The sequence below is a fragment of the Cyprinus carpio genome, chromosome B19 (genome assembly GCF_018340385.1).
Source record: "Cyprinus carpio isolate SPL01 chromosome B19, ASM1834038v1, whole genome shotgun sequence".
In the NCBI taxonomy this organism is placed as follows: domain Eukaryota; kingdom Metazoa; phylum Chordata; class Actinopteri; order Cypriniformes; family Cyprinidae; genus Cyprinus; species Cyprinus carpio.
Genome location: NC_056615.1, coordinates 795,754 through 823,253, shown reverse-complemented (window position 1 = coordinate 823,253; position 27,500 = coordinate 795,754). Strand labels below are relative to the sequence as shown.

The 27,500-nt window shown below is 42.8% G+C and overlaps 2 protein-coding genes across 2 annotated transcripts in view; one reads left to right on the top strand and one right to left on the bottom strand.

Annotated features, from left to right (window-relative positions):
- Positions 1-6,301, top strand: part of LOC109067638 (40S ribosomal protein S18) — a 7,744-nt gene extending 1,443 nt beyond the window's left edge. The window contains exons 3-6 of the mRNA XM_042745936.1: positions 3,909-3,995; positions 4,468-4,569; positions 5,978-6,069; positions 6,197-6,301. Of these exons, the coding sequence (XP_042601870.1) occupies positions 3,909-3,995; positions 4,468-4,569; positions 5,978-6,069; positions 6,197-6,272 (357 nt within the window). The 3' untranslated portion in view covers positions 6,273-6,301. The remainder of the gene's footprint in view (positions 1-3,908; positions 3,996-4,467; positions 4,570-5,977; positions 6,070-6,196) is intronic.
- A 17,570-nt stretch (positions 6,302-23,871) lies between these two features.
- The window catches only part of LOC109085226 (E3 ubiquitin-protein ligase RING2-A-like), a 7,796-nt gene continuing 4,167 nt past the window's right edge, over positions 23,872-27,500 (bottom strand). The window contains exons 5-7 of the mRNA XM_042744790.1: positions 27,038-27,274; positions 25,409-25,574; positions 23,872-25,334 (exon numbers count right to left, since the gene is read on the bottom strand). Of these exons, the coding sequence (XP_042600724.1) occupies positions 25,179-25,334; positions 25,409-25,574; positions 27,038-27,274 (559 nt within the window). The 3' untranslated portion in view covers positions 23,872-25,178. The remainder of the gene's footprint in view (positions 25,335-25,408; positions 25,575-27,037; positions 27,275-27,500) is intronic.

The window sequence follows — 27,500 nt, the reverse complement described above, 5'->3', positions numbered from 1 at the left end:
TGCTCTGCGGGGGTGTGTGTGTGTGTGTTCTGAACTCTCTCTGTGCTCTGCAGGGTGTGTGTGTGTGTTCTGAACTCTCTCTGTGCTCTGCAGGGTGTGTGTTCTGAACTCTCTGTGCTCTGCAGGGTGTGTGTGTGTTTGTTCTGAACTCTCTGTGCTCTGCAGGGTGTGTGTGTTCTGAACTCTCTGTGCTCTGCAGGGTGTGTGTGTGTGTGTGTGTGTGTGTTCTGAACTCTCTGTGCTCTGCAGGTTGTGTGAGTGTGTTCTGAACTTCCTGCTCTGCAGGGGGTGTGTGTGTTCTGAACCTCTCTGTGCTCTGCAGGGTGTGTGTGTGTGTGTGTGTGTTCTGAACTCTCTGTGCTCTGCAGGGTGTGTGTGTGTGTGTGTTCTAACTCTCTGTGCTCTGCAGGGTGTGTGTGTGTGTGTGTTCTCTGTGCTCTTGCAGGGTGGTGGAACTCTGTGTGGTGTGTGTGTTCTATCTCTCTGTGCTCTGCAGGGTGTGTGTGTTCTAACTCTCTCTGTGCTCTGCAGGGTGTGTGTGTGTGTGTTCTAACTCTCTGTGCTCTGCAGGGTGTGTGTGTGTGTGTGTGTTCTAACTCTCTGTGCTCTGCAGGGTGTGTGTGTGTTCTAACTCTCTGTGCTCTGCAGGGTGTGTGTGTGTTCTAACTCTCTGTGCTCTGCAGGGTGTGTGTGTGTGTGTGTGTGTGTGTGTGTTCTAACTCTCTGTGCTCTGCAGGGTGTGTGTGTGTGTTCTATCTCTCTGTGCTCTGCAGGGTGTGTGTGTTCTAACTCTCTCTGTGCTCTGCAGGGTGTGTGTGTGTGTTCTAACTCTCTCTGTGCTCTGCAGGGTGTGTGTGTGTGTTTGAACTCTCTCTGTGCTCTGCAGGGTGTGTGTGTGTGTTCTGAACTCTCTCTGTGCTCTGCAGTGGTGTGTGTGTGTCCTCTCTGTGCTCTGCAGGGTGTGTGTGTGTGTGTTTCTGAACTCTCTCTGTGCTCTGCAGGGTGTGTGTGTGTGTGTTCTGAACTCTCTCTGTGCTCTGCAGGGTGTGTGTGTGTGTGTTCTGAACCCTCTCTGTGCTCTGCAGGGTGTGTGTGTGTTCTGAACTCTCTCTGTGCTCTGCAGGGTGTGTGTGTGGTGTGTTCTGAACTCTCTCTGTGCTCTGCAGGGGTGTGTGTGTGTGTTTCTGAACTCTCTCTGTGCTCTGCAGGGTGTGTGTGTGTGTGTGTCTGAAACTCTCTCTGTGCTCTGCTGGGTGGTGTGTGTTCTGAACTCTCTCTGTGCTCTGCAGGGTGTGTGTGTGTGTGGTGTGTGTGCTGTGTGTGTGTGTGTCTGAACTCTCTCTGTGCTCTGCTGGGTGGGTGTGTTCTGAACTCTCTGTGCTCTGCAGTGTGTGTGTGTGTGTGTTCTGAACTCTCTCTGTGCTCTGCAGGGTGTGTGTGTGTTCTGAACTCTCTGTGCTCTGCAGGGTGTGTGGGTGTGTGTACTCTGCAGGTGTGTGTGAACTGTCTCTGTGCTGTGCTGCAGGGTGTGTGTTGTGTGAACTGAACTCTCTGTGCTCTGCAGTTTGTGTGTGTGTTCTGAACTCTCTGTGCTCTGCAGGGTGTGTGAGTGTGTTCTGAACTCTCTCTGTGCTCTGCAGGGTGTGAACTCTCTGGCTGTGTGTGTGTGTGTGAACTCTCTCTGTGCTCTGCGGGTGTGTGTGTGTGTTCTGAACTCTCTGTGCTCTGCAGGGGGTGTGTGTGTGTGTGTTCTGAACTCTCTCTGTGCTCTGCAGGGGGTGTGTGTGTGTGTACTCTCTGTGCTCTGCAGGGGGTGTGTGTGTGTTCTGAACTCTCTGTGCTCTGCAGGGTGTGTGTGTGTGTGTGTGTGTGTTCTAACTCTCTGTGCTCTGCAGGGTGGTGTGTGTGTGTGTGTGTTTCTGAACTCTCTCTGTGCTCTGCAGGGTGTGTGTGTGTGTGTGTTCTGAACTCTCTCTGTGCTCTGCAGGGGGTGTGTGTGTGTGTGTTCTGAACTCTCTCTGTGCTCTGCAGGGTGTGTGTGTGTGTTCTGAACTCTCTCTGTGCTCTGCAGGGTGTGTGTGTGTGTTCTGAACTCTCTCTGTGCTCTGCTGGGTGGGTGTGTTCTGAACTCTCTGTGCTCTGCAGGGTGTGTGTGTGTGTGTGTGTGTGTGTTCTGAACTCTCTCTGTGCTCTGCAGGGTGTGTGTGTTTGTTCTGAACTCTCTCTGTGCTCTCTCTCTGTGCTCTCCAGGGTGTGTGTGTGTGTGTTCTGAACTCTCTCTGTGCTCTGCAGGGTGTGTGTGTGTGTGTGTGTTCTGAACTCTCTCTGTGCTCTGCAGGGGGTGTGTGTGTGTGTGTTCTGAACTCTCTCTGTCTGCTCTGCAGGGTGGTGTGTGTTTCTGAACTCTCTCTGTGCTCTGCAGGGTGTGTGTGTGTGTGGTGCTGTGGTGTGTGTTCTGAACTCTCTCTGTGCTCTGCAGGGTGTGTGTGTGTGTGTGTGTGTTCTGAACTCTCTCTGTGCTCTGCTGGGTGGGTGTGTTCTGAACTCTCTGTGCTCTGCAGGGTGTGTGTGTGTGTTCTGAACTCTCTCTGTGCTCTGCAGGGTGTGTGTTCTGAACTCTCTGTGCTCTGCAGGGGGTGTGTGTGTGTGTGTTCTGAACTCTCTGTGCTCTGCAGGGGGTGTGTGTGTGTGTGTGTGTTCTGAACTCTCTGTGCTCTGCAGGGTGGTGTGTGTTTCTGAACTGTGTGTCTGTGTGTGTGTGTTCTGAACTCTCTCTGTGCTCTGCAGGTGTGTGTGTGTGTGTGTCTGAACGCTCTCTGTGCTCTGCAGGGTGTGTGTGTGTGTTCTGAACTCTCTCTGTGCTCTGCAGGGTGGGTGTGTGTGTGTGTGTGTTCTGAACTCTCTCTGTGCTCTGCAGGGTGTGTGTGTTCTGAACTCTCTGTGCTCTGCTCTGTGTGTGTGTGTGTGTGTGTGTTCTGAACTCTCTCTGTGCTCTGCAGGGTGTGTGTGTGTTCTGAACTCTCTCTGTGTTGCTCTGCTGGGTGGGTGTGTGTTCTGAACTCTCTGCTGTGCTCTGCAGGGTGTGTGTGTGTGTTCTGAACTCTCTCTGTGCTCTGCAGGGTGTGTGTGTTCTGAACTCTCTCTGTGCTCTGCTGGGTGGGTGTGTTCTGAACTCTCTGTGCTCTGCAGGGTGTGTGTGTGTGTGTTTGTGTTCTGAACTCTCTGTGCTCTGCAGGGGGTGTGTGTGTGTGTGTGTTCTGAACTCTCTGTGCTCTGCAGGGGGTGTGTGTGTGTGTGTGTGTGTGTGTGTGTTCTGAACTCTCTCTGTGCTCTGCAGGGTGTGTGTGTGTGTGTGTTCTAACTCTCTGTGCTCTGCAGGGTGTGTGTGTGTTCTAACTCTCTGTGCTCTGCAGGGTGTGTGTGTGTGTGTGTGTGTGTGTGTTCTAACTAACTCTCTGTGCTCTGCAGGGTGTGTGTGTGTGTGTGTTTCTAACTCTCTGTGCTCTGCAGGGTGTGTGTGTGTTTTCTGTGTGTGCTGTGTGTGTGTGTGTGTTCTAACTCTCTCTGTGCTCTGCAGGGTGGGTGGGTGTGTGTGTGTTCTAACTCTCTGTGCTCTGCAGGGTGTGTGTGTGTTCTAACTCTCTGCTCTGCAGGGTGTGTGTGTGTTGTGCTCTCTGTGCTCTGCAAGGGTGTGTGTGTGTGTGTGCTCTGCAGGGTGTGTGTGTGTTCTGAACTCTCTGTGCTCTGCAGGGTGTGTGTGTGTGTGTGTTCTAACTCTCTGCTCTGCAGGGTGTGTGTGTGTGTTCTATCTCTCTGTGCTCTGCAGGGTGTGTGTGTGTGTTCTAACTCTCTGTGCTCTGCAGGGTGTGTGTGTGTGTGTGTGTGTTCTAACTCTCTGTGCTCTGCAGGGTGTGGGTCGGCGGTACGCTCATGTGGTTCTGAGGAAAGCAGACATCGATCTGAGCAAGCGAGCTGGAGAACTCACTGATGATGAGGTGCGCTTGCTCTTCAAAACACACATTCACCTGTAAACAGTCCAGCAGACAGAGCTTTTAGCTTCAGTCAGGTCCCCTTTATTTATATAGTGCTCACAGTGTCACCAGAAACTGGAAGAGGACAATAACAGAGTCATTTTTCAGCTGAAGACAGTTCATTGATTCAGTGATTGTCATCCAGTTCAGCTCTCTTTCAGTAGTGTCTGTGCTATCAAGCTGACAGTATTGACAGAAATTAAGTTAACTACTTTATTGTTCTTTATTGAAACTGAAGAAGCTTAAAATCAGTCGCTGGAGAACATTCTGAAATGTGGTACAATTGAAATTTAGCTTTTGACAAACTAGCAAGAACATCAGTTATTTTGAACCATATTGTGAAAAGCCTCAAATGAAAATGGCATGTGATTTTAAGTGTACCCTTGATGGGTGTTTACAGTAATGTTTATTTGAGCTGTTCTTGATTGATTGACAGGTGGAGAGGGTGGTGACCATTATGCAGAATCCTCGCCAGTACAAAATCCCTGACTGGTTCCTGAACAGACAGAAGGACGTTAAAGACGGGAAATACAGCCAGGTACTTTTCTAACTGCAGAATCAGGTCTTCAGCTTCATAATCAGGGCTTGTCTGATTGCTTGTTCTTTTGTAACTGCAGTGTGACGTTTGGTAGGTTGTGTAATGACTTGCATGACTGAACTGATTTAAAAAAATCTAATATATAATAAGCGGAGCCCGTGCTAAATCTGAATACAGGGCTGCACACTAACATGAGTCTACAGATCCTCTATAGTGTTGTATATCATGGTGACCACAGGTAAAAACCTCCTCACTACCATGCTAAGAAGAAAAGCTGTGCGGTTCGTGAAAAACACTGTCCTAAACAGTCAGTGTAAATGTATGAACCTGTAGCAGGTTTTTTGCATTAACAAGTCTAATAATGGCATCGGAACTAAACCTGCAAACGTTTCCTAAACTCACCTGGGATCTCATTTATAAAACTCTCCGTAGATTTCATCCTAAAAGTGTATATACGACAAAAGCTAGATTTTACGCAAGAACCTGTGCAGAAATCCCAGTCAGGGGAAGATTGTACGTGCATCTCCTCCCAGAAATCACCATATGTGAGGCTTACAACACAATATTTTATTATGCATAACCTAATTTCCATGCATGTTCCATCCACGTGACACCATGTTTAACACCGTCAAAGATACAAGACATTAAGGAAATATGACATACGGACTAAATGCCATTTCTGCCACAGTTTTTATTGGAAAAATCATCCAGTATCCTTGTTTTAAAATAAATATCAAAATATCCATAAAAATGAAACCGTTTAGGTTTCGGATAAATAGCATATTTTAGAGTATAGCTGACCTCATTCTTTTCCCCTGGCCAAATAGTATTACAAATAGGCCTGTGTCTAAATTTATATAATTTTGGTTTAACTTCTGCATAATGACGTTGTAACGTCAGTGCTCATCTCCATTAATGAGAGTGGGGTATTTAATGTAAATGTGAATATCAACATGAAAACGGTTTAAAACCGTCGTTCACTTCATTACTTTTCTCACCCCAGGAAAAAGAGTTTGTGTGCATGGTCTAGAACAGGAGTCTCCAACCCTGCTCCTGGAGAGCTACTGTCCTGCAGATTTCAGCTCCGACCCCAATCAAACACACCTGAAGCAGCTAATCAAGGTGTTCAGGGCTACTTGATCATTACAGACAGGTGTGCTGGAACTGAAGTCTGCAGGATGGTAGCTCTCCAGGAGCAGGGTTGGAAATCTGTATGGTGTGAACATTTACGCCAAGTTTATTTTTTTATAAATCCCAATATGTGCGTGGAAGAATGCATACGCATATTTTGATGCCATTTTGTGCGTACGCGGTGTTTCTGAATGAGACCCTAGTAGCGTGGCGTTGGAGTGCAGTGTCCTCGGCTGTTCTGTGTGCAGGAGATGAGTGTTGATGTGGTTTTCTGCAGGTCCTCGCTAACGGTCTGGACAACAAACTGAGAGAAGATCTGGAGCGTCTGAAGAAGATCAGAGCTCACCGCGGCCTGCGTCACTTCTGGGGGTGAGTTTCCCGCCGCACACTCAGATAATGAGCTCCTGTAGGATCTGCTCGCTCAACAGGAGATCTCTGATGAGCAGATGTGATGTGATGGCGTGTTTGATTCACTCTCGTCTCTTCTCTCCTCCAGTCTGCGTGTGCGCGGTCAGCACACCAAGACCACCGGTCGCCGCGGCCGAACTGTGGGAGTGTCCAAGAAGAAGTAAACCTTTAATAAAACACAACTGTTTTGTCACTCTGTGTCCTGCTCTCTGTCTTCACTGAAGTCTGGGTTACCAGGATAGCTGTAATCTGTTAATTCTCCATTAAGACCATGAGGAACCTCAGATGATTGATACTGGTCCTTTATAAGACACTGAGAGGGCACCTAACCCTCTGGGATTGTTCATTTGGGAGTCACGCTTGTGTTTGTGGCTGAAACTGACCGGAGGCCATAATGGTGTAATGTTATTTTTGTGAAACGATGTAAGGGCTCTGCCATTAAAATTTTCAAAAGGCATTCACAGAATCTTCAAATTTACATTTTATTAACTGCCACGCTCATGTACTGATCACAAAGGTGCAGGGAAAACTGTGAAAAACCCAAAGAAAATGAGGAAACTAACTGGTAAATAAAATATCAGCACTACTGAGTTCTGGGCCTCTGATGTTTCTCCAGTGATCCCTCACCAGAACTAAGTCAGCCATAGAAAAATCACACCCTTATCACAAAACATCAGATCAAACCAATTTATAATTAAAGGGGGTCTCAATTCAGTACATCAAACCTCAATGAAAAAAGAAATGTGTAATCTATACAAATAAACTCTATAAACATGAAATTCCATTCACCATTAAGCAATAATAAACGGGAAAGAATGCCCTTTATAATAACACATTAAAATGAACAATCCAAACCCATGTGGTACCCAAGAGTACATTTCCCATAATTCCTAGCAAAGGATATAAAGGACAGCAGGAAATGCTGCCTTTTAATAACAAACCTTTGTTCCATGCTGCAGTCATGGATCCCCGGAAGAACCATGGGTAAGATACACACTCATTCAAACAATTAAAGAAAATATGAACCCATATCTTGTCTAGTTGTGGTTTTACGCAATCACAGCGTGCGCTCCAGTAATGAATTATTGTGTCGCCCTTTGATCTTTAATGTGCACGTATAATATTACAGAAACAAAATAAATGCATAGAAATGTATAAACAAGCGAACAAACAATGAATCCCTTAAAATAAATTTTTCCTACAAAGAAATGAAATAAATTAAAAAGGAAACTAGAACAATTGAAAGAAACTAGCCCAATTATTAAGTGTGGCCTTAGCCATCACAAATGAATATACTATATTTAATTTCAATGACGTTTTAAATTATGGACTATGTTCTGTGTAAAATGAAAAAAAAAAAAAAAATTGTTACAGATTTTTTCAATTAACGCAGTATTTAAGTAAAAATTAGAGCAGAAGTATTTAATATCCATAGGGTTGAGGCAGACCCATTGAGGCAGATTTGTTTCACCTTGTGGGGGAAAAATAATCTGTAGTACCATGGTGCAGCCATGCCTGTATTAACCCCCCACCCCATACACACACACACACACACACACACACACACACACATATATACAGGTCCTTCTCAAAAAATTAGCATATTGTGAAAAAGTTCATTATTTTCCATAATGTAATGATAAAAATTAAACTTTCATATATTTTAGATTCATTGCACACCAACTGAAATATTTCAGGTCTTTTATTGTTTTAATACTGATGATTTTGGCATACAGCTCATGAAAACCCAAAATTCCTATCTCAAAAAATTAGCATATCATGAAAAGGTTCTCTAAACGAGCTATTAACCTAATCATCTGAATCAACTAATTAACTCTAAACACCTGCAAAAGATTCCTGAGGCTTTTAAAAACTCCCAGCCTGGTTCATTACTCAAAACCGCAATCATGGGTAAGACTGCCGACCTGACTGCTGTCCAGAAGGCCATCATTGACACCCTCAAGCGAGAGGGTAAGACACAGAAAGAAATTTCTGAACGAATAGGCTGTTCCCAGAGTGCTGTATCAAGGCACCTCAGTGGGAAGTCTGTGGGAAGGAAAAAGTGTGGCAAAAAATGCTGCACAACGAGAAGAGGTGACCGGACCCTGAGGAAGATTGTGGAGAAGGACCGATTCCAGACCTTGGAGGACCTGCGGAAGCAGTGGACTGAGTCTGGAGTAGAAACATCCAGAGCCACCGTGCACAGGCGTGTGCTTTTGAACCAGAAACAGCGGCAGAAGCGCCTGACCTGGGCTACAGAGAAGCAGCACTGGACTGTTGCTCAGTGGTCCAAAGTACTTTTTTCGGATGAAAGCAAATTTTGCATGTCATTCGGAAATCAAGGTGCCAGAGTCTGGAGGAAGACTGGGGAGAAGGAAATGCCAAAATGCCTGAAGTCCAGTGTCAAGTACCCACAGTCAGTGATGGTCTGGGGTGCCATGTCAGCTGCTGGTGTTGGTCCACTGTGTTTTATCAAGGGGCAGGGTCAATGCAGCTAGCTATCAGGAGATTTTGGAGCACTTCATGCTTCCATCTGCTGAAAAGCTTTATGGAGATGAAGATTTCGTTTTTCAGCACGACCTGGCACCTGCTCACAGTGCCAAAAACCACTGGTAAATGGTTTACTGACCATGGTATTACTGTGCTCAATTGGCCTGCCAACTCTCCTGACCTGAACCCCATAGAGAATCTGTGGGATATTGTGAAGAGAAAGTTGAGAGACGCAAGACCCAACACTCTGGATGAGCTTAAGGCCGCTATCGAAGCATCCTAGGCCTCCATAACACCTCAGTAGTGCCACAGGCTGATTGCCTCCATGCCACGCCGCATTGAAGCAGTCATTTCTGCAAAAGGATTCCCGACCAAGTATTGAGTGCGTGACTGAACATAATTATTTGAAGGTTGACTTTTTTTTGTATTAAAAATACTTTTCTTTTATTGGTCGGATGAAATATGCTAATTTTTTGAGATAGGAATTTTGGGTTTTTCATGAGCTGTATGCCAAAATCATCAGTATTAAAACAATAAAAGACCTGAAATATTTCAGTTTGTGTGCAATTAATCTAAAATATATGAAAGTTTAATTTTATCATTACATTATGGAAAATAATGAACTTTTATCACAATATGCTATTTTTTTTTAGAAGGACCTGTGTATATATATATATATATATATATATATATATATATATATATATATACACACACACAGGTGCATCTCAATAAATTAGAATGTTGTGGAAAAGTTCATTTATTTCAGTAATTCAACTCAAATTGTGAAACAGTCGAGCAACAGATAAGGACAGCAGTTTGTTAGTGTTTTGCCTCGTTTTCTCAGACTACTGCGTGATCGTCATTGCTAGGAAAACTTTGCTTTATTTACTGTGTGTCTTACCCTGGTACCTTGGTTTTGCGTTTGCCTATCGCGGGACTGCCCAGTTTCGGTCTGCTAAATAGGAAGGAGTGAACAGCTGACTTCAATCACAGGTAATCAGGCAAATATATAAGTGGTAGGTTTAACCGCGGGAGCGGTCGGGAAGCCCTCGTGTGAAGCCTCCTCGTGTAAAGACCATCGACTCGACCTGCGCGACTCCACCGAGCAAGGACACCGACAGGGCACTTGAGTATTGCTTTTCTCCCCTTTAATATTTGTATAGCTTGTGTCACAGACACGCCAGGCTCCAACACCACCCAATCACAGTGCACGCCATCACCTGAGTACTAATCACACTCACCTGCTCCTCATCTACCTGCAATCTCCCCAGCACTCAAAAGTCACACACGCAGTCACTGTCCGGTCTCGTTCGCAACTAGGTCAAACCTACCTGCTAACTCTAAGGACTAACCATATACCTTACTTACCTCTATCCAGCGATCTCCAGTGGCCTTCTGTTCCCATCGTGTGTGTGTGTGTGTGTGTCATTATCCTCTATTGTCTCAAGCTACTACCTCTCGGATCATCTCACCTCCCAAGACACCAGCACCACATCCTCACGCATTGCTCACCTTACTTCTTCAGTTTAATTCACCATTGTTCTCCTTCACCTCTGCTTGTGTCGAATAAACATTATTCCCTGTCATTCTCTGTCTCCGGTCCCTGCGTACCGTAACAGCTTGTCCTCAAATACTTATTTTGGTCACTTGTAGTCACTATGTGCTTTCAGATCTCTACTTTCACTACTAACACTCGGAGAGCACGCTATGTACGTCGAAGGAAGGTCTGCCCGACAAATCTACGGCCTGTCCCTCTGACCTCTACTACTACGCTCTCTATTCCAGTTGGTCTCTGGAACTGCCAGTCTGCTGTTAACAAAGCAGACTTCATTTCTTCTATTGCTACTCATTCCGGTCTCAACCTCATGGCACTAACTGAGACTACCTACAGGTAACGGTTCATTTGAATCACATGCAATTACTGTAACCCACCCTGTTAAAATCCACTTTGGGGTCATTTATCGTCCCCCAAGTCAATTGCGAAACTTCTTGGAGGAGTTGGATGTGCTACTATCAAACTATCCTGAAGATGGTACTCCTCTGGTACTGCTTGGTGACTTCAACATCCACCTAGATAAACCCCAGGCTGCTGACTTCAACACTCTGCTCGCCTCATTAGATCTCAAGCGAGTGTCTACTACAGGGACTCACAAATCAGGCAACCAACTGGACCTCATCTACACACGCTGTTGCTCAGTGGACAACTCTTTAGTTGCTCCACTGCACACCTCAGACCACTTCCTCATTACTGCTAACCTAGCACTTACTCCTGAAGCGGCACACACTCCAACGCAGGTCACCTTTCGACAGAACCTACGCTCACTCTCTCCATCTCACCTATCCTCTATGGTTTCATCCTCACTTCCTTCACTGTCTCAGTTTTCAGCTCTGGACACGAACAGTGCTACGGACACTTTTTGCTCCACTCTAACCTCTTGCTTGGACAACTTTTGCCCACTGTCGTCTAGACCACCACGCACCACCCCATCTGCCCCCTGGCTGTCCGATGTTCTCCGTGAACATCACTCTAAACTCAGGGCTGCAGAGAGGAAATGGCATAAATCAAGAAACTCTACCGACCTCAGTGTGTATCAGTCTCTCCTCTCTTCCTTCTCTGCAAACGTCCTCACTGCTAAAACATCATACTACCACAACAAAATAAACAACTGTTGTGATGCTCGGACACTCTTCAAAACTTTCTCTTCTCTTCTTAATCCGCCTCCACCTCCTCCTCAATCGACTCTTACAGCTGACGACTTTGCAGTTTTCTTCTTCACAAATAAGACAAGAACCATCAGTGACCAATTCTCTCCACACCGCAGACTGAGGATAACTTCACAGCGACTAATGCACACTCTCTCTCCTCCTTCTCTCCACTCTCAGAGACGGACGTTTCCAAACTTATCCTGTCCAGTCATCCTACTACTTGTCCACTTGATCCGATCCCCACTCACCTCCAAGCAATTTCTTCTTCAGTAATACCTTCACTTACTCACATTATCAACTCCTCTCCTCACTCTGGAACATTTCCCTCAGCATTTAAGCAGGCTCGGGTAAAGGCCAATTTATACTTCTGCGTCGGGTGCGCGTAGTAGGTACGGCGTAGCATACGCATTGACGTGTACCATACGTCGTACCCTTCGCCGTACCCTGACGCGCACCTCCTCAAAAATGTAACTACACGTCGCGACGACACGGACTGCAAGATCTGTGATTGGTCGGCTTGGTAGTATCACGTTTCCTCCTACGCATTTCCGGAATGATCTTCTGCACTCTGGACCGCCCGCCATTTTTAAATTCCGAAATTCAGTGAAGAGCCAACATGGAAAGTGACCAAGTGACCGAGCGATTAATTGAAGAAGTGAGGAAATACAGCCATCTGTATGACTCCTCTTCGGGAGATTACAAAGACTTTGTTCGTAGAAGCCCGCGAGGATCGAGGAATGTAAACAGTGGAACCCGCTCGCGTCAACTAGCGTTTCGGCGGTGTAACTGCAGAGCAAAACAGACATACGCAGAAGTATAAATGCTCACGACGGCGTCGCCTACGTGCGTAGCCTACGACGTACACTACGGCGTACACTCGACGCAGAAGTATAAATTGGCCTTAAGCCCACTGCTGAAGAAACCATCTCTAAATCCAGCACTTCTAGAAAACTACATCCCTTCTTCCATTCATTGCAAAGACACTTGAACGAGCTGTGTTCAACCAGCTCTCTATGTTTCTTGTACAGAACAACCTCCTGGACAGCAACCAATCTGGCTTCAAAAGCGGCCACTCAACTGAGACTGCTCTGCTCTCGGTTACTGAAGCCCTGCGACTGGCAAGAGCAGCTTCAAAATCCTCAGTACTCATCTTGCTGGACCTGTCTGCTGCTTTTGACACTGTTAATCACCAGATTATCCAGTCCACCCTCAGAAAGATGGGCATCTCTGGAACCACACTCCAGTGGTTTAAGTCCTACCTTTATGATAGATCCTTCAGGGTGTCTTGGAGGGGTGAGATGTCTAAGTCACAACTTCTTGCTACTGGGGTTACTCAAGGCTCAGTACTTGGACCACTTCTCTTCTCCATCTACATGGGCGTTAGCACTCGTTAGCTTGTCATTAGCATTTCCATTTGTGCCTATCGCTGTTTTCTTTCCTCCTCTCCTCTCTCTCGCTACTCTCTCTCTCCGGTTTTCACAAGTTCATCAAACAACTGTGGTAAGAATCTTTCATCAAGCACGGTGAGTAATGGCTTCTCCTGCTATTGTTATTTGCACTGCTTGCCACATGTATAGTTTATCTATCTCTGTCGGTGACGAGGGGATTCACATGTGATAAATGCAGGGAAATAGTTAGGCTGACAGAGAAGATTTCAGAATTAGAGACACGCATCCAAACTTTAATTGAGGACGGTAAGAATGTGAGGGCTCTAGATACGGCTTTGGATGCGTCTAGCTCAGGGAGTCCTGTACATTGATCGGTTCCGGTAACAGGGCCTTTGCAGCAGGGCAACTGGGTGACTGTGAGGCGGCATAGTCGCGGGTCTAAACACCACTCTTCTGTTCCGATCAAAACATTAAACAAGTTCTCCCTACTCAGTGAAGCACCCACTGAGAAACCTGATGAAAGTGCTCTAGTTATTGGCGATTCTATTGTACGGAACGTGAAAATAGAGACACCAGCCACCATAGTCCAATGTTTACCGGGAGCCAGAGCGCTTGACATCTTAGCAAATTTAAAAGTGCTGGCTAATGCTAAACGTAAATACAGTAAGATTGTTATTCACGCCGGCGCTAATGATGTTCGACTTTGCCAGTCGGAGATCACTAAAAATAACATTAAAGAGGTGTGTGAACTTGCAAGCACGATGCCAGACACTGTAATATGCTCTGGTCCCCTCCCTGCTTACCGTGGTGATGAGATACATAGCAGATTGTCATCGCTCAATGGCTGGATGTCTAAGTAGTGCCCGCAGAATAACATAGGTTTCATAGACAATTGGACAAGCTTCTGGGGCAGACCTGACCTGTTGAAAAGAGATGGTCTTCATCCCTCCTGGGGTGGTGCCGCTCTTCTTTCTAGAAATATCGCACATAGTCTTAGAGTTTGTACTTGACTAACTGGGGCCCAGGTCAGGAAGCAGACAGACTGGCTAAACCGACCGTCTGCTAGCCGCCTCCAGTCACAGAAGTCAGTTAATTCTCAGCACAAAGAGACTCTTTCACCTAGATATCACACTATAGAGACTGTGTCTGTTCCCCGGGCTAGAAAATACAAAAAAACGTCCAAACCAATTTAAGAGTAACAATTTAATTGAGGTTTAACAAATAAAAAAAACAGATGCAATACGGATAAACAAATGATAAAGCTTGGCTTATTGAATATCAGGTCACTTTCTACGAAAGCACTTTTTGTAAATAATATGATCACTGATCATAATCTAGATGCACTCTGTTTGACAAAAACATGGCTAAAACCTGATGATTACATTATTTTAAATGAGTCTACACCCCAAGATTACTGTTATAAACATGAGCCACGTCCAAAAGGTAAAGGGGGAGGTGTTGCTTCAATTTATAACAAAGTTTTCAGGATTTCTCAGAGGGCAGGCTTCAAGTATAACTCGTTTGAAGTGTTGGTGCTTAATATAACATTATCCAGAGAATCAAATGTTAATGTTAATGTTGATGTTTGTACTGACTACTGTAAACAGGCCACCAGGGCACCATACAGACTTTATTAAAAAATATGCTGATTTTACATCCGAGTTAGTGCTGGCTGCAGATAAAGTTTTAATTGTTGGTGATTTTAATATCCACGTTGATAATGAAAAAGATGCATTGGGATCAGCATTTATAGACATTCTGAACTCTATTGGGTTAGACAACACGTCTCAGGACCTACTCATTGTCAAAATCATACTCTAGATTTAATACTGTCACATGTAATTGATGTTGATGGTGTTGAAATTATGCAGCCAAGCGATGATATCTCAGATCATTATTTAGTTTTGTGCAAACTTTATACAGCTAAAACTGTAAATTCTACTTCTTGTTACAAGTATGGTAGAACCATCACTTCTACCACAAAAGTCTGCTTTGTAAGTAATCTTCCTGATGTATCCCAATTCCTTAGCATATCCAAAACCTCAGAACAACTTGATGATGTAACAGAAACTATGGACTCTCTCTTTTCTAGCATTTTAAATACAGTTGCTCCTTTTACGCTTAAGGAAGGTTAAGGAAAAACAGTCTGACACCGTGGTGTAATGAGCACACTCGCACCCTAAAGAGAGCAGCCCGGAAAATGGAGCGCAGCTGGAGGAAAACAAAACTAGAGGTATTTCGTATTGCTTGGAGGGAAAGTAACCCTATCTTACAGAAAAGCATTAAAAACTGCTAAATCTGATTACTTTTCGCCTCTTTTAGAAGAAAACAAACATAACCCCAGGTATTCATTCAATACAGTGGCTAAATTAACGAAAAATAAAGCATCAGCAAGTGTTGACATTCCTCAACATCACAGCAGTAATGACTTTATGAACTACTTTACTTCTAAAGTCGATACTATTAGAGATTAAATTGTAACCATGCAGCCATCAGCTACAGTATCACATCAGACAGTGCACTATAGATCCCCTGAGGAATAGTTCCACTCATTCTCTACTATAGGAGAGGAAGAATTGTATAAACTTGTTAAATCATCTAAACCAACAACATGTATGTTAGACCCTATTCCATCTAAGCTCCTAAAAGAGGTGCTTCCAGGAGTCCTAGATCCTCTTCTGACTATTATTAATTCCTCATTGTTATTAGGGTATGTCCCCAAAACCTACTAACTGGCTGTTATTAAGCCTCTCATCAAAAAACCACAACTTGACCCCAAAGAACTAGTTAATTATAGACCAATCTCGAATCTCCCTTTTCTTTCCAAGATACTAGAAAAGGTAGTATCCTGACAATTACATTCCTTCTTAGAGAAAAATGGCATCTGTGAGGATTTCCAGTCAGGATTTAGACCGTATCATAGTACTGAGACTGCTCTCCTTAGAGTTACAAATGACCTGCTCTTATCATATGATCGTGGTTGTATCTCTCTATTAGTGCTATTGGATCTTAGTGCTGCGTTCGACACTATTGACCACACTATTCTTTTGCATAGGCTAGAACACTTTGTTGGCATTAATGGAAGTGCATTAGCATGGTTGAAATCGTACTTATGTGACCGCCATCATTCCGTAGCAGTGAATAAAGAGGTATCATATCGTTCACAAGTGCAGTATGAATTACCGCAAGGCTCAGTACTAGGGCCGTTACTCTTCACGCTTTACATGTTACCCTTGGGAGATATCATCAGGAAACACGGTGTTAGCTTTCACTGTTATGCTGATGATACTCAGCTCTATATTTCTTCGTGGCCCGGTGAAACATACCAATTTGAAAAACTAACGGAATGCATAGTCGATATAAAAAACTGGATGACGAGTAATTTCTTACTGCTAAATCCTGCAAAAACAGAGGTGTTAATTATAGGGCCTAAAAGCTCTGCATGTAAAGACCTAGAACGCTGTCTAAGCCTTGATGGCTGCTCTATCAATTCTTCGTCATCAGTTAGGAACCTAGGTGTGCTATTTGATAGCAACCTTTCCTTCGAAAGCCACGTTTCTAGCATTTGTAAAACTGCATTTTTCCATCTCAAAAATACATCTTAATTACGGCCTATGCTCTTAATGTCAAATGCAGAAATGTTAATCCATGCGTTTATGACCTCAAGGTTAGACTATTGTAATGCTCTATTGCGTGGTTGTTCTGCACGCTTAGTAAACAAACTCCAGTTTGTCCAAAATACAGCAGCTAGAGTTCTTACTAGAACCAGGAAGTATGATCATATTAGCCCGGTCCTGTCAACACTGCACTGGCTCCCTATCAAACATCGTATAGATTTTAAAATCTTGCTTATTACTTATAAAGCCCTGAATGGTTTAGCACCCCAGTATTTGAACGAGCTCTTGTTACATTATAGTCCTCCACGTCCGCTGCGTTCTCAAAACTCTGGCAATTTGATAATACCTAGAATATCAAAGTCAAATGCGGGCGGCAGATCCTTTTCCTATTTAGTGCCCAAACTCTGGAATAACCTACCTATCATTGTTCGGGAGGCAGACACACTCTTGCAGTTTAAATCTAGATTAACGACCCATCTCTTTAACCTGGCTTACACATAACATACTAATACACTTCTAATATCTAAATCCGTTAAAGGATTTTTAGGCTGCATTAATTAGGTAAACTGGAACCGGGAACACTTCACATAACACCCGATGTACTTGCTACATCGTTAGAAGAATGGCATCTACGCTCATATTAGTCTGTTTCTCTCTTATTCCGAGGTCACCTTAGCCACCAGATCCAGTCTGTATCCAAGTCAGAGGGTCACTGCAGTCACCCGGATCCAGTATGTATCCAGCCCAGATGGTGGATCAGCACCTAGAAAGGACCTCTACAGCCCTGAAAGACAGCGGAGACCAGGACTAGAGCCCAAGAGACAGATCCCCTGTAAAGACCTTGTCTCAGACGACCACCGGGACAAGACCACAGGAAACAGATGATTCTTCTGCACAATCTGACTTTGCTGCAGCCTGGAATTGAACTGCTGGTTTCGTCTGGTCAGAGGAGAACTGGCCCCACAACTGAGCCTGGTTTCTCCCACGGTTTTTTTCTCCATTCTGTCACTGATGGAGTTTTGGTTCCTTGCCGCTGTCGCCTCTGGCTTGCTTAGTTGGGGACACTTCATTTACAGCGATATCGTTGACTTGATTGCAAATTATTGCATAGATACTATTTAAAATGAACTGAGCTGCATGATGACGTCACTGAATTCAGTGATGAACTGCCTTTAACTGTCATTTTGCATTATTGACACACTGCTTTCCTAATTGATGTTGTTCAGTTGCTTTGATGTAATCTTTTTTGTTTAAAGCGCTATATAAATAAAGATGACTTGACTTGACATGACGTCATTAGGATCTGTCATTCAGAAGCATTGCTTTTCCTATCACTGCTATGCTGATGACACTCAACTCTACTTCTCATTCCAACCATATGACCCGACGGTAGTTGCTCGCATTTCAGCCTGTCTGAGTGACATTTCTAGCTGGATGAATGACCATCACCTTCAGCTCAACTTTACTAAGACAGAACTGCTGGTGGTTCCAGCTAACCCATCGTTTCATCACAACTTCTCTATACAGCTGGGTTCGTCAACCATAACTCCTTCCAGGACAGCGAGTTGTGATGGATCATCAGTTAAGCTTCACAGACCATATTGCTACAATGACCCGGTCCTGCAGATTTGCCTTATACAAAATTAGGAAGATTAGACCCTTCCTGTCAGAGCAAGCCACCCAACTTCTTGTCCAAGCTCTTGTTCTCTCCAGACTTGACTATTGTAATGCTCTTCTGGCAAGCCTTCCTGCATGTACTGTCAAGCCACTGCAACTGATCCAGAATGCAGCAGCGAGGGTTGTCTTTAATGAGTCAAAAACAGCTCACATTACGCCTCTCCTCATCAGGTTACACTGGCTACCAGTAGCCGCTCGCATCAAATTCAAGGTACTGATGCTTGTCTACAAGATGACCACTGGCACGGCACCAACATACCTAAGCTCATTTGTTCAATCTTATGCGCCCTCCAGAAGTTTGCGCTCTGCAAGTGAACGACGCCTTGTGGAGCCATCCCAAAGAGGTTCAAAATCACTCTAACGGACCTTTTCCTGGACTGTGCCCAGCTGGTGGAATGACCTCCCGATCACAATTGGAACAGCTGAGTCTTTACTCATTTTCAAAAAACATCTAAAGACTCATCTTTTTCGCCAGCACTGAAGCAACTAATACTACTACTTACATTTTCTTTTCTTGTCTATCGCATTCTTAAAAAAAAAAAAAAAAACCCTGGCTACGTGTTCTGTACTAGACTAACTGAGACTTGTCATGGCACTTGTATACCGTTGATGTTTTCTAGTTGATCTGATTGCTTCTATTCTGATTTGTAAGTCGCTTTGGATAAAAGCATCTGCTAAATGATTAAATGTTAAATGTAATGTAAATGAAACTCGTGTATTAAATAAATTCAATGCACACAGACTTAAGTAGTTTAAGTCTTTGGTTCTTTTAATTGTGATGATTTTGGCTCACATTTAACAAAAACCCACCAATTCACTATCTCAACAAATTAGAATATGGTGACATGCCAATCAGCTAATCAACTCAAAACACCTGCAAAGGTTTCCTGAGCCTTCAAAATGGCTCTCAGTTTGGTTCACTAGGCTACACAATCATGGGGAAGACTGCTGATCTGACAGTTGTCCAGAAGACAATCATTGACATCCTTCACAAGGAGAGTAAGTCACAAACATTCATTGCCAGAGAAGCTGGGTGTTCACATAGTGCTGTATCCAAGCATGTTAACAGAAAGTTGAGTGGAAGGAAAAGGTGTGGAAGAAAAAGATGCACAACCAACTGAAAGAACTGCAGCCTTATGATGATTGTCAAGCAAAATCGATTCAAGAAATTGAGTGAACTTCACAAGGAATGGACTGAGGCTGGGGTCAAGGCATCAAGAGCCACCACACACAGACGTGTCAAGGAATTTGGCTACAGTTGTTGTATTCCTCTTGTTAAGCCACTCCTGAACCACAGACAACGTCAGAGGCGTCTTACCTGGGCTAAGGAGAAGAAGAACTGCACTGTTGCGCAGTGGTCCAAAGTCCTCTTTTCAAACTTCAGCAAGTTTTGTATTTCATTTGGAAACCAAGGTCCTAGAGTCTGGAGGAAGGGTGGAGAAGCTCATAGCCCAAGTTGCTTTGAAGTCCAGTGTTAAGTTTCCACAGTCTGTGATGATTTGGGGTGCAATGTCATCTGCTGGTGTTGGTCCATTGTGTTTTTTGAAAACCAAAGTCATTGCACCCGCTTACCAATAAATTTTGGAGCACTTCATGTTTCCTTCTACTGACCAGCTGATTTAATTTTCCATTTTCCAGCAGGATTTGGCACCTGCCCACACTGCCAAAAACACCAAAAGTTGGTGAAATGACCATGGTGTTGGTGTGCTTGACTGGCCAGCAAACTCACCAGACCTGAACCCCAGAGAGAATCTATGGGGTATTGTCAAGAGGAAAATGAGAAACAAGAGACCAAAAAATGCAGATGAGCTGAAGGCCACTGTCAAAAAACCTGGGCCTCCATACCACCTCAGCAGTGCCACAAACTGATCACCTCCATGCCACGCCGAATTGAGGCAGTAATTAAAGCAAAAGGAGCCCCTACCAAGTATTGAGTACATGTACAATAAATGAACATACTTACAGAAGGCCAACAATTCACTAAAAATGTTTTTTGTATTGGTCTTATGAAGTATTCTAATTTGTTGAGAGAGTGAATTGGTGGGTTTTTGTTAAATGTGAGCCAAAATCATCACAATTAAAAGAACCAAAGACTTAAACTACTTCAGGCTGTGTGCATTGAATTTATTTAATACACAAATTTCACAATTTGAGTTGAATTACTGAAATAAATGAACTTTTCCACAACATTCTAATTCATTGAGAAGCACCTGTATACCTACTCATACACATATATACACACATACCTATATATACATACGCATATATATATATATATATATATATATATATATATGGGTGTTTCTGCAACTACAGGCACTTTTGACTCTCCGAAATTGAAAAAATAATCAACCCCATGTGAATTTTAATTGTAACCATCAGAGTCTATAACACATATATAAAAGTTAACAAAATTGCATTAAGTCATTAAGATTTTAATCTGGAACATGTTTTTCAACTCTTCTTAAATGTCCTTACCACAGCGTTACAATAATGTTCATTATATAAATTTTTCTTTTTTAATTTCTATAAAAATGTTTTGTAAAAAATGATATTAAAAAATAATATACAATAAGGGATTTCTTGGTTGTTTTCTCTATGACGTAAAATTTAGACAGTAACCTTAGATGTCAATTGTTTCCATATTACACACTAAAGATAACATTTAGCTTTTTATGACAGATGTTGCAATTTCAATGTGTAAATCATCTCAACTTAAGTGTTATTTTTATTTTTTTGCAAATAAAGTATGAAAAAAAAAAAGCAGAGCTGGGGAATGTCATCTTGTGTCAGTAGTCAAGTCAAGTCACCTTTATTTATATAGCGCTTTAAACAAAACAGATTGTGTCAAAGCAACTGAACAACATTAATTAGGAAAACAGTGTGTCAATAATACAAAATGACAGTTAAAGGCAGTTCATCATTGAATTCAGTGATGTCATCATCTCAGTTTAGTTTAAATGGTATCTGTGCAATCATTTGCAATCAAGTCAACAATATCGCTGTAAATGAAGTGTCCCCAACTAAGTAAGGCAGAGGCGACAGCGGCAAGGAACCAAAACTCCATCAGTGACTTAATGGAGAAAAAACCTTGAGAGAAACCAGGCTCAGTCGGGGGGCCAGTTCTCCTCTGACCAGACGAAACCAGCAGTTCAATTCCAGGCTGCAGCAAAGTCAGATTGTGCAGAAGAATCATCTGTTTCCTGTGGTCTTGTCCCGGTGGTCGTCTGAGACAAGGTCTTTACAGGGGATCTGTCTCTGGGGCTCTAGTCCTGGTCTCCGCTGTCTTTCAGGGCTGTAGAGGTCCTTTCTAGATGCTGATCCACCATCTGGTCTGGATACGTACTGGATCCGGGTGACTGCAGTGACACTCTGACTTGGATACAGACTGGATCTGGTGGCTACAGTGACCTCGGAATAAGAGAGAAACAGACTAATATGAGCGTAGATGCCATTCTTCTAACGATGTAGCAAGTACATCGGGTGTTATGGGAAGTGTTCCCGGTTCACCTAATTAATGCAGCCTAAAAATCCTTTAATGGATTTGGATATTAGAAGCGTATTAGTGTGCTATGTGTAAGCCAGGTTAAAGAGATGGATCTTTAATCTAGATTTAGGTATTATCTAGGTATTATCAAATTGCCAGAGTTTTGAGAACGCAGCGGACGTGGAGGACTATAATGTAACAAGAGCTCGTTCAAATACTGAGGTGCTAAACCATTCAGGGCTTTATCAGTAATAAGCAAGATTTTAAAATCTATACGATGTTTGATAGGGAGCCAGTGCAGTGTTGACAGGACCGGGCTAATATGATCATACTTCCTGGTTCTAGTAAGAACTCTAGCTGCTGCATTTTGGACTAACTGGAGTTTGTTTACTAAGCGTGCAGAACAACCACCCAATAGAGCATTACAATAATCTAACCTTTCTAAGGCTTTCTAAGGAAAGATTGCTATCAAATAGCACACCTAGGTTCCTAACTAATGACGAAGAATTGACAGAGCAGCCATCAAGTGTTAAGGCCCGTTCACACCAAGGACGATAACTATAAAGATAACGATAAAGATATAGTTCTAAAAATCGTTTTCAGTATTAAAGAACAGCAGAGTCCACACCACAACTATAACGATAAAGACAAAGAAAAACGATATCGTTGGAATCACTTTCAAAACGATTTTTTTCCAGCTGATGAACGATAAAAAATTGACAACCAATCAGAATCCATCCTGCTGTAACGCGCTCGAGAATTTAAAGCGGCAGACGAGCGTGACACTAGAATAAACAGAAGATATCGTTCGCTGGTGTGGACACTAATATCGTTATCTTTATAGTTATCTTTATAGTTATCGTTCTTGGTGTGAACAGGCCTTTAGACAGTGTTCTAGGTCATTACATGCAGAGCTTTTAGTTTTTCTAACACCGTGTTTCCTGATGATGTCTCTCAAGAAAAGGACACAATGTTAAAGTGCTAAGAAATCAAAAACAGGCTACTGTTGAGAACAACAGTTAAAGAAACAGAAAACATATAGATTGAATATTTGTAATTTAATATACAGTAATTCAATAACAAATACAGTAAAAAAAAAAATCGAAAATGAATATACAGTAAACCTTGAAATTGTCTCTACCGCATCAGCTAAATTTGCTGCGGTAAATATATGTTGCAGAAATGACACTGTTGCTAATATTGCAGCTAATTGGAAGCTAGCAATGTCTACTACACAAGTTTTGACTCCTAGCATCTTAATATACATGAATTAGACAGTAATATACATTTATTTTTTAAAATGTAGTTCAAAGTACAGAATTACTAAGCTGTATGGTAAGGACACACAATAAAAACTGACACCGAAAAGATGATATGTACCTTATATTTTTGGGATCTTGTGACTGAGGTAGAGAGGTGGCCCAATTGGGATAATTTCTGTTTCCATAGAAACTAGACTTGTTTGTCTTTGATAAAATTTCATAATAAAAGCCTTTTTTCATTGTTGCGGACAGGACTCAAAAGTGTGGGAGAGGCACATTTATGATCAGTAAATAATACTAAAAAAAATTTAAGATGCTATAAATTAACATGTATATTAAACAATTCCATTTGAAATGATGTCAAATTGTTATTCAATTAGCTTATTTTACGTATCAACATTGTGACCAGAGTTGTGGGACATTAACAAAAATGGTGTTTTGACCTATAAATGCTTTTTAATTTTATACTAAATCACATTAATCATTAATTATATTTTTTGTCAAAAGTGTGTAACAACACTGTGAATTTATTTATAAAGCATCATATGACAAATTTTAACATAAATCTAAAATTTCAAGTGCCCGCAGTTGCAGAAACACCCATTTAAAATCACAGAGTTTCATACAATTCTAATGAAGTAGCAATTTTTAAAAATTTCAAACTTTTTTTTTTTCTTCAGTCTAAATTAACCCACAACTCCAGAGGGTTAAGGGCATCTCTAGTCATTAGCCTGATCTTCAAGACTCCAGATTTGTCCAGTTCAACAGTCTTATAGTATAAATGTGTTGTTCTTTATTGATGAAAAAAAAGCAATAAGGGCGTTTTTCAAGGCATGGGCGAGTATGTACAAAAACTAGTTGGGAAAGTAACAATGAAAATGACCATTTTAACCAGTACATACAGTTATTCCTCTGACTTCTGGATCATTTCTGTTCCTCTGACTTCAATTCTATGGAAGCTTGTTTCCACCACTGGATTAAAAAAACAATTGTGACTTTTTTTTTTTCTTCTTAAAATTGTTTTTTTTTTTTTTTTTTTTTTTTTTTGCTACCGAAACAAAATAACTAATTGTGATTGTAATTGGGACTTTATTCTCAGAACTGTGAGGGGAAAGAAGCTGCAATTCCCTTTCTTTCTTTCTTTTTTCTTTTGCGGTGGAAACAAGATTCCATTCAATTCAGATTCAGGAATGTGACCACCTTAAAAAAACATTCTCATGAAGGTGTCCATTACTCTGTTTCTCTGTCATTTCTAACCAGAGGTAGCCTGGGCTATTTAGAAAAACCTGTACAACAGAATTATGACCTTAATATGAGGGTTGTCACTAGATTAAGATAATAAGCAGTCGCTTCCATTTAAACAGTAGCTCATGGTTAGCTGTCAGCAGCTCATCTCGTCTTCTGTCAACCCAAGAGGCAGGAGGAAAGTGAAGTGATGGTGAAAACAAGCATATAAATCAATGAACGAGTAAATGAAATAAATTAGAAACGAACAAGCACAGAAAACAATCTGCAGATGTTTCCATACAGACTTCTCTTAAATCTGTACACATATGGTATTATGTCACTAGTATAAGCTGAGATTTGACCACCTCCCTGTTTACATGAAGGTGTGTGAAGAACTTCTCTTACCTGACAGGACACATTTACAACATACAGATTTATTTACACATTTAGATTTTCAACTTTAACCCTCGTCATGTATAAATGACGCTAAGAAAAATGCATTTAAAATACAATATTAAATGTTCAACCAACAAAATTTTATTTTAGTGATGTCAAATAACATCCCCCTCGACCAGGAAAATGTAAAATTATGAGCCATGTGCTTCACTTTTTTGGCAGCTAAGTAGTAAAGAAGACATTAGCACACGTTAGGCTCCATAGTGAGCTCATTTTAGACTAGAAAATACATAGAGTATTTACAATGTATATACATTTTGGAGAGTACCCCAGAACGTAATCAGCGTTGTTTACACTTAAGGAAAAGCGTGTGTATGCGTTGTGATACTCTCCAAAATTGCGGAAGACAGTAACTCGGGGGGAGAAGAATTGTTGAATAAATTGTTATTTTTGTTTTCTTTGTGCACAAAAAGTATTTGTGTAGCTTCGTAAAATTACGGTTGAACCCCTGATGTCACATGGACTATTTTACTGATGTCCTTGCTACGTTTCTGGACATGGGAACATTGCAGTTGTGTTGCTGTCTATGGAGGGTCAGAGAGCTCTTAATTTGTTTCTGAAGATAAACGAAGATCTTAAATGTTTGGAACGACATGAGGGTGAGTAATTAATGACAGAATTTTCATTTTTGGGGTGAACTATCCCTTTAACTTGGCCTGAGCTTCACTGCAGGAGCTACTGTACACAAGAGCGACTCCTTCAGTGGGGACTGACTGAACCTGTGCTGACCTCAGTACAGCAGGACAGAAAGAGTCTTTCAGGCTACAGCTGATTGTCCTGGGTTTTCTTCGTCCATCTGTCGCAGCTGAGGCGTCTGGTTCTGGTCTGTAGGGGCGTAGAAGAGCTCCAGAGGCTTGCAGAGCTTCCAGAACTTCTGGTTGACCAGCTCCAGCGTCAGCGAGCCGTTCAGTGTCTGAAAGACAGAGAGGGTGAGGACAGGGCAAGGCAGCATGGGATTGCTTTGACCGCAGCAGCGCTCGGACTCACGGTGAACTGTCCCGCCGCTGTGCTGATGTAGATGGTGAACTGCTTCTCGCTGACGTCCCGCAGAGCTCCCTCCGGCGTGCCGCTCGAACCCTCCTCCAGAGCCACGCGCAGAGCCAGGTACTTCGACAGGTGGTCCACCGTGGCTTTGGCTGTGGTTTTGACGTATCTGTGAGCAGAAGGGAGAAAGGTACCCGATTACATTCCCATCCGTAAAGCTTGAGGAGCGACTGGTGCGTGTTAAATCAGGTACTGACATGTTCTGGAGGAAAGATCTCATCCTGGCCTAGTGGAAGTCTGGTAGAGACGACTCTCGGAGGGATTGGAATGGTAATGTACATGACAGAGCTATTGTATTTAGTCTTGGTGGAACAGTTCTACTACGCCAGTGGTTTTCAGTCCTGTTCCTCGGGACCCACTGCTCTGCAGACATGCAAAATGTGCAGAGCTGTGGGTCCCCAGGAACAAGCTTGAAAACCACTGTGCTGCGCTGCTAAGTACCGAGACTTGCTGCTGTGAGCATGTAAGAAATACTGCTGCTGCACATATAACATGAATAACCCCCACAGCAGATCTATACAGGTGGAGCTGGGGAGGTGGAGGGCCTCTGGCGCCTAAGGCATTTTCAAGACCAAGTAAAGAAAGCTTAAGATATAAATCGAATAGAAAACAATACGTCAGTGTCTTGTGTTAGCAACACTTCCAAGTTCCAAGTAAAAATACAACTTCCAACAGATTTCCAGTACTTCAGGATTTGTTTTACAAAAGAATAAAATAAAATAAGAAAAACAAAATAGCGCAAGGCTTGAATAGCTTCGCGTCCAACCACCAGAATGTGGAAATGACCTCACTGTACCTCAGTAATTCGTCTTGTTTTCTAGTGGAAAACGTCTAAAGATTCTTAAATCAAGTCATTTACTGGAGAAGCAAAAAGTGTGCCAAAAATATCAACTTAATTCAAAGGTAAAACCTACTGGCAGGTGTTTGTTCTCGTTTTAACTCAATTTTGCTCAGTTTCAGAAATGTAATTTGGCATCTCAATTAAACGTGTCTTGATTTAAGGATGTTTAGATATTTGTATTGGAAAACAAAAATATTGATGGTTGATTGTGATTTTACTTTTTTAACTTTAGTTTGTGTGTAACGTTGCTGTTTGAGCATAAATAATACCTGCAAAGTTATGATGCTGAAAGTTCAACGCAAACGGAGATATTGTGTTTAAAATTATGGCAGTTTAATGCCTACAAAAACAGCTGGTAGGAACTACAATAGGATATTAATTTACATAAACCCCATCCCCGGAAACATGCAACAAATGCTGATGCAGCAACATGCAGCAACGATGCTGATGACCGTTAAACGTCGGCCCGAGACTCGAACCCACAACCTTAGGGTTAGGAGTCAAACTCTCTAACCATTAGGCCATGACTTCCGTATTTCGGAGGAAGGGGTATCATAGAAACAGGAAGTCAACCAGCCGTTCAAATAACAATGGAGACAGTGGCGTAGAACAAATGTTGAAGCATGAAGAAATGTTGCACCGCACCCCATAAACACAACCAAGCCTAGAGAAAAAGCAGCCCAGCAACCCCCCGAGAAGGGCTTGGTTTGTGTAAGGAAAGCCTGCTGTACCTTGTCTGGCTGTACTGCTGGTGGCTGACCAGCAGGGGATGTGGGCAGAATATGAGCTCGATCTCGGAGCGCTGTGGAGCAGGAGCAGGAGCCTCGGCCCCGGAGTCATCAGACGCTCTTCTGGCGCGGCTGGGGCCCGGCTCCGCAGCGCAGCTGGTGTCCTGCGAGACCTCGTCCTCACCGCCGCTGAGCGTGGCGTTCTCGCTCTCCGGATGCAGCTTACGCACACGCTGAGCTCTGAGACACACCACAGAGAAAAATACTCAACTTGGCCCAGATCTCTTACCCACTTCACTTCTGAGAAGACAGCTTACATACACAGGTTTTTTACAAGCACTAGAACACATTTCTCAATACTAAAGTCACTTTTTCAGCTTGACACAACACTTCATTAACACCTCAAATAATGTCATTCTTTCATAACACTAGCAAGCAAACACACTTTATCACTCATAACACAACA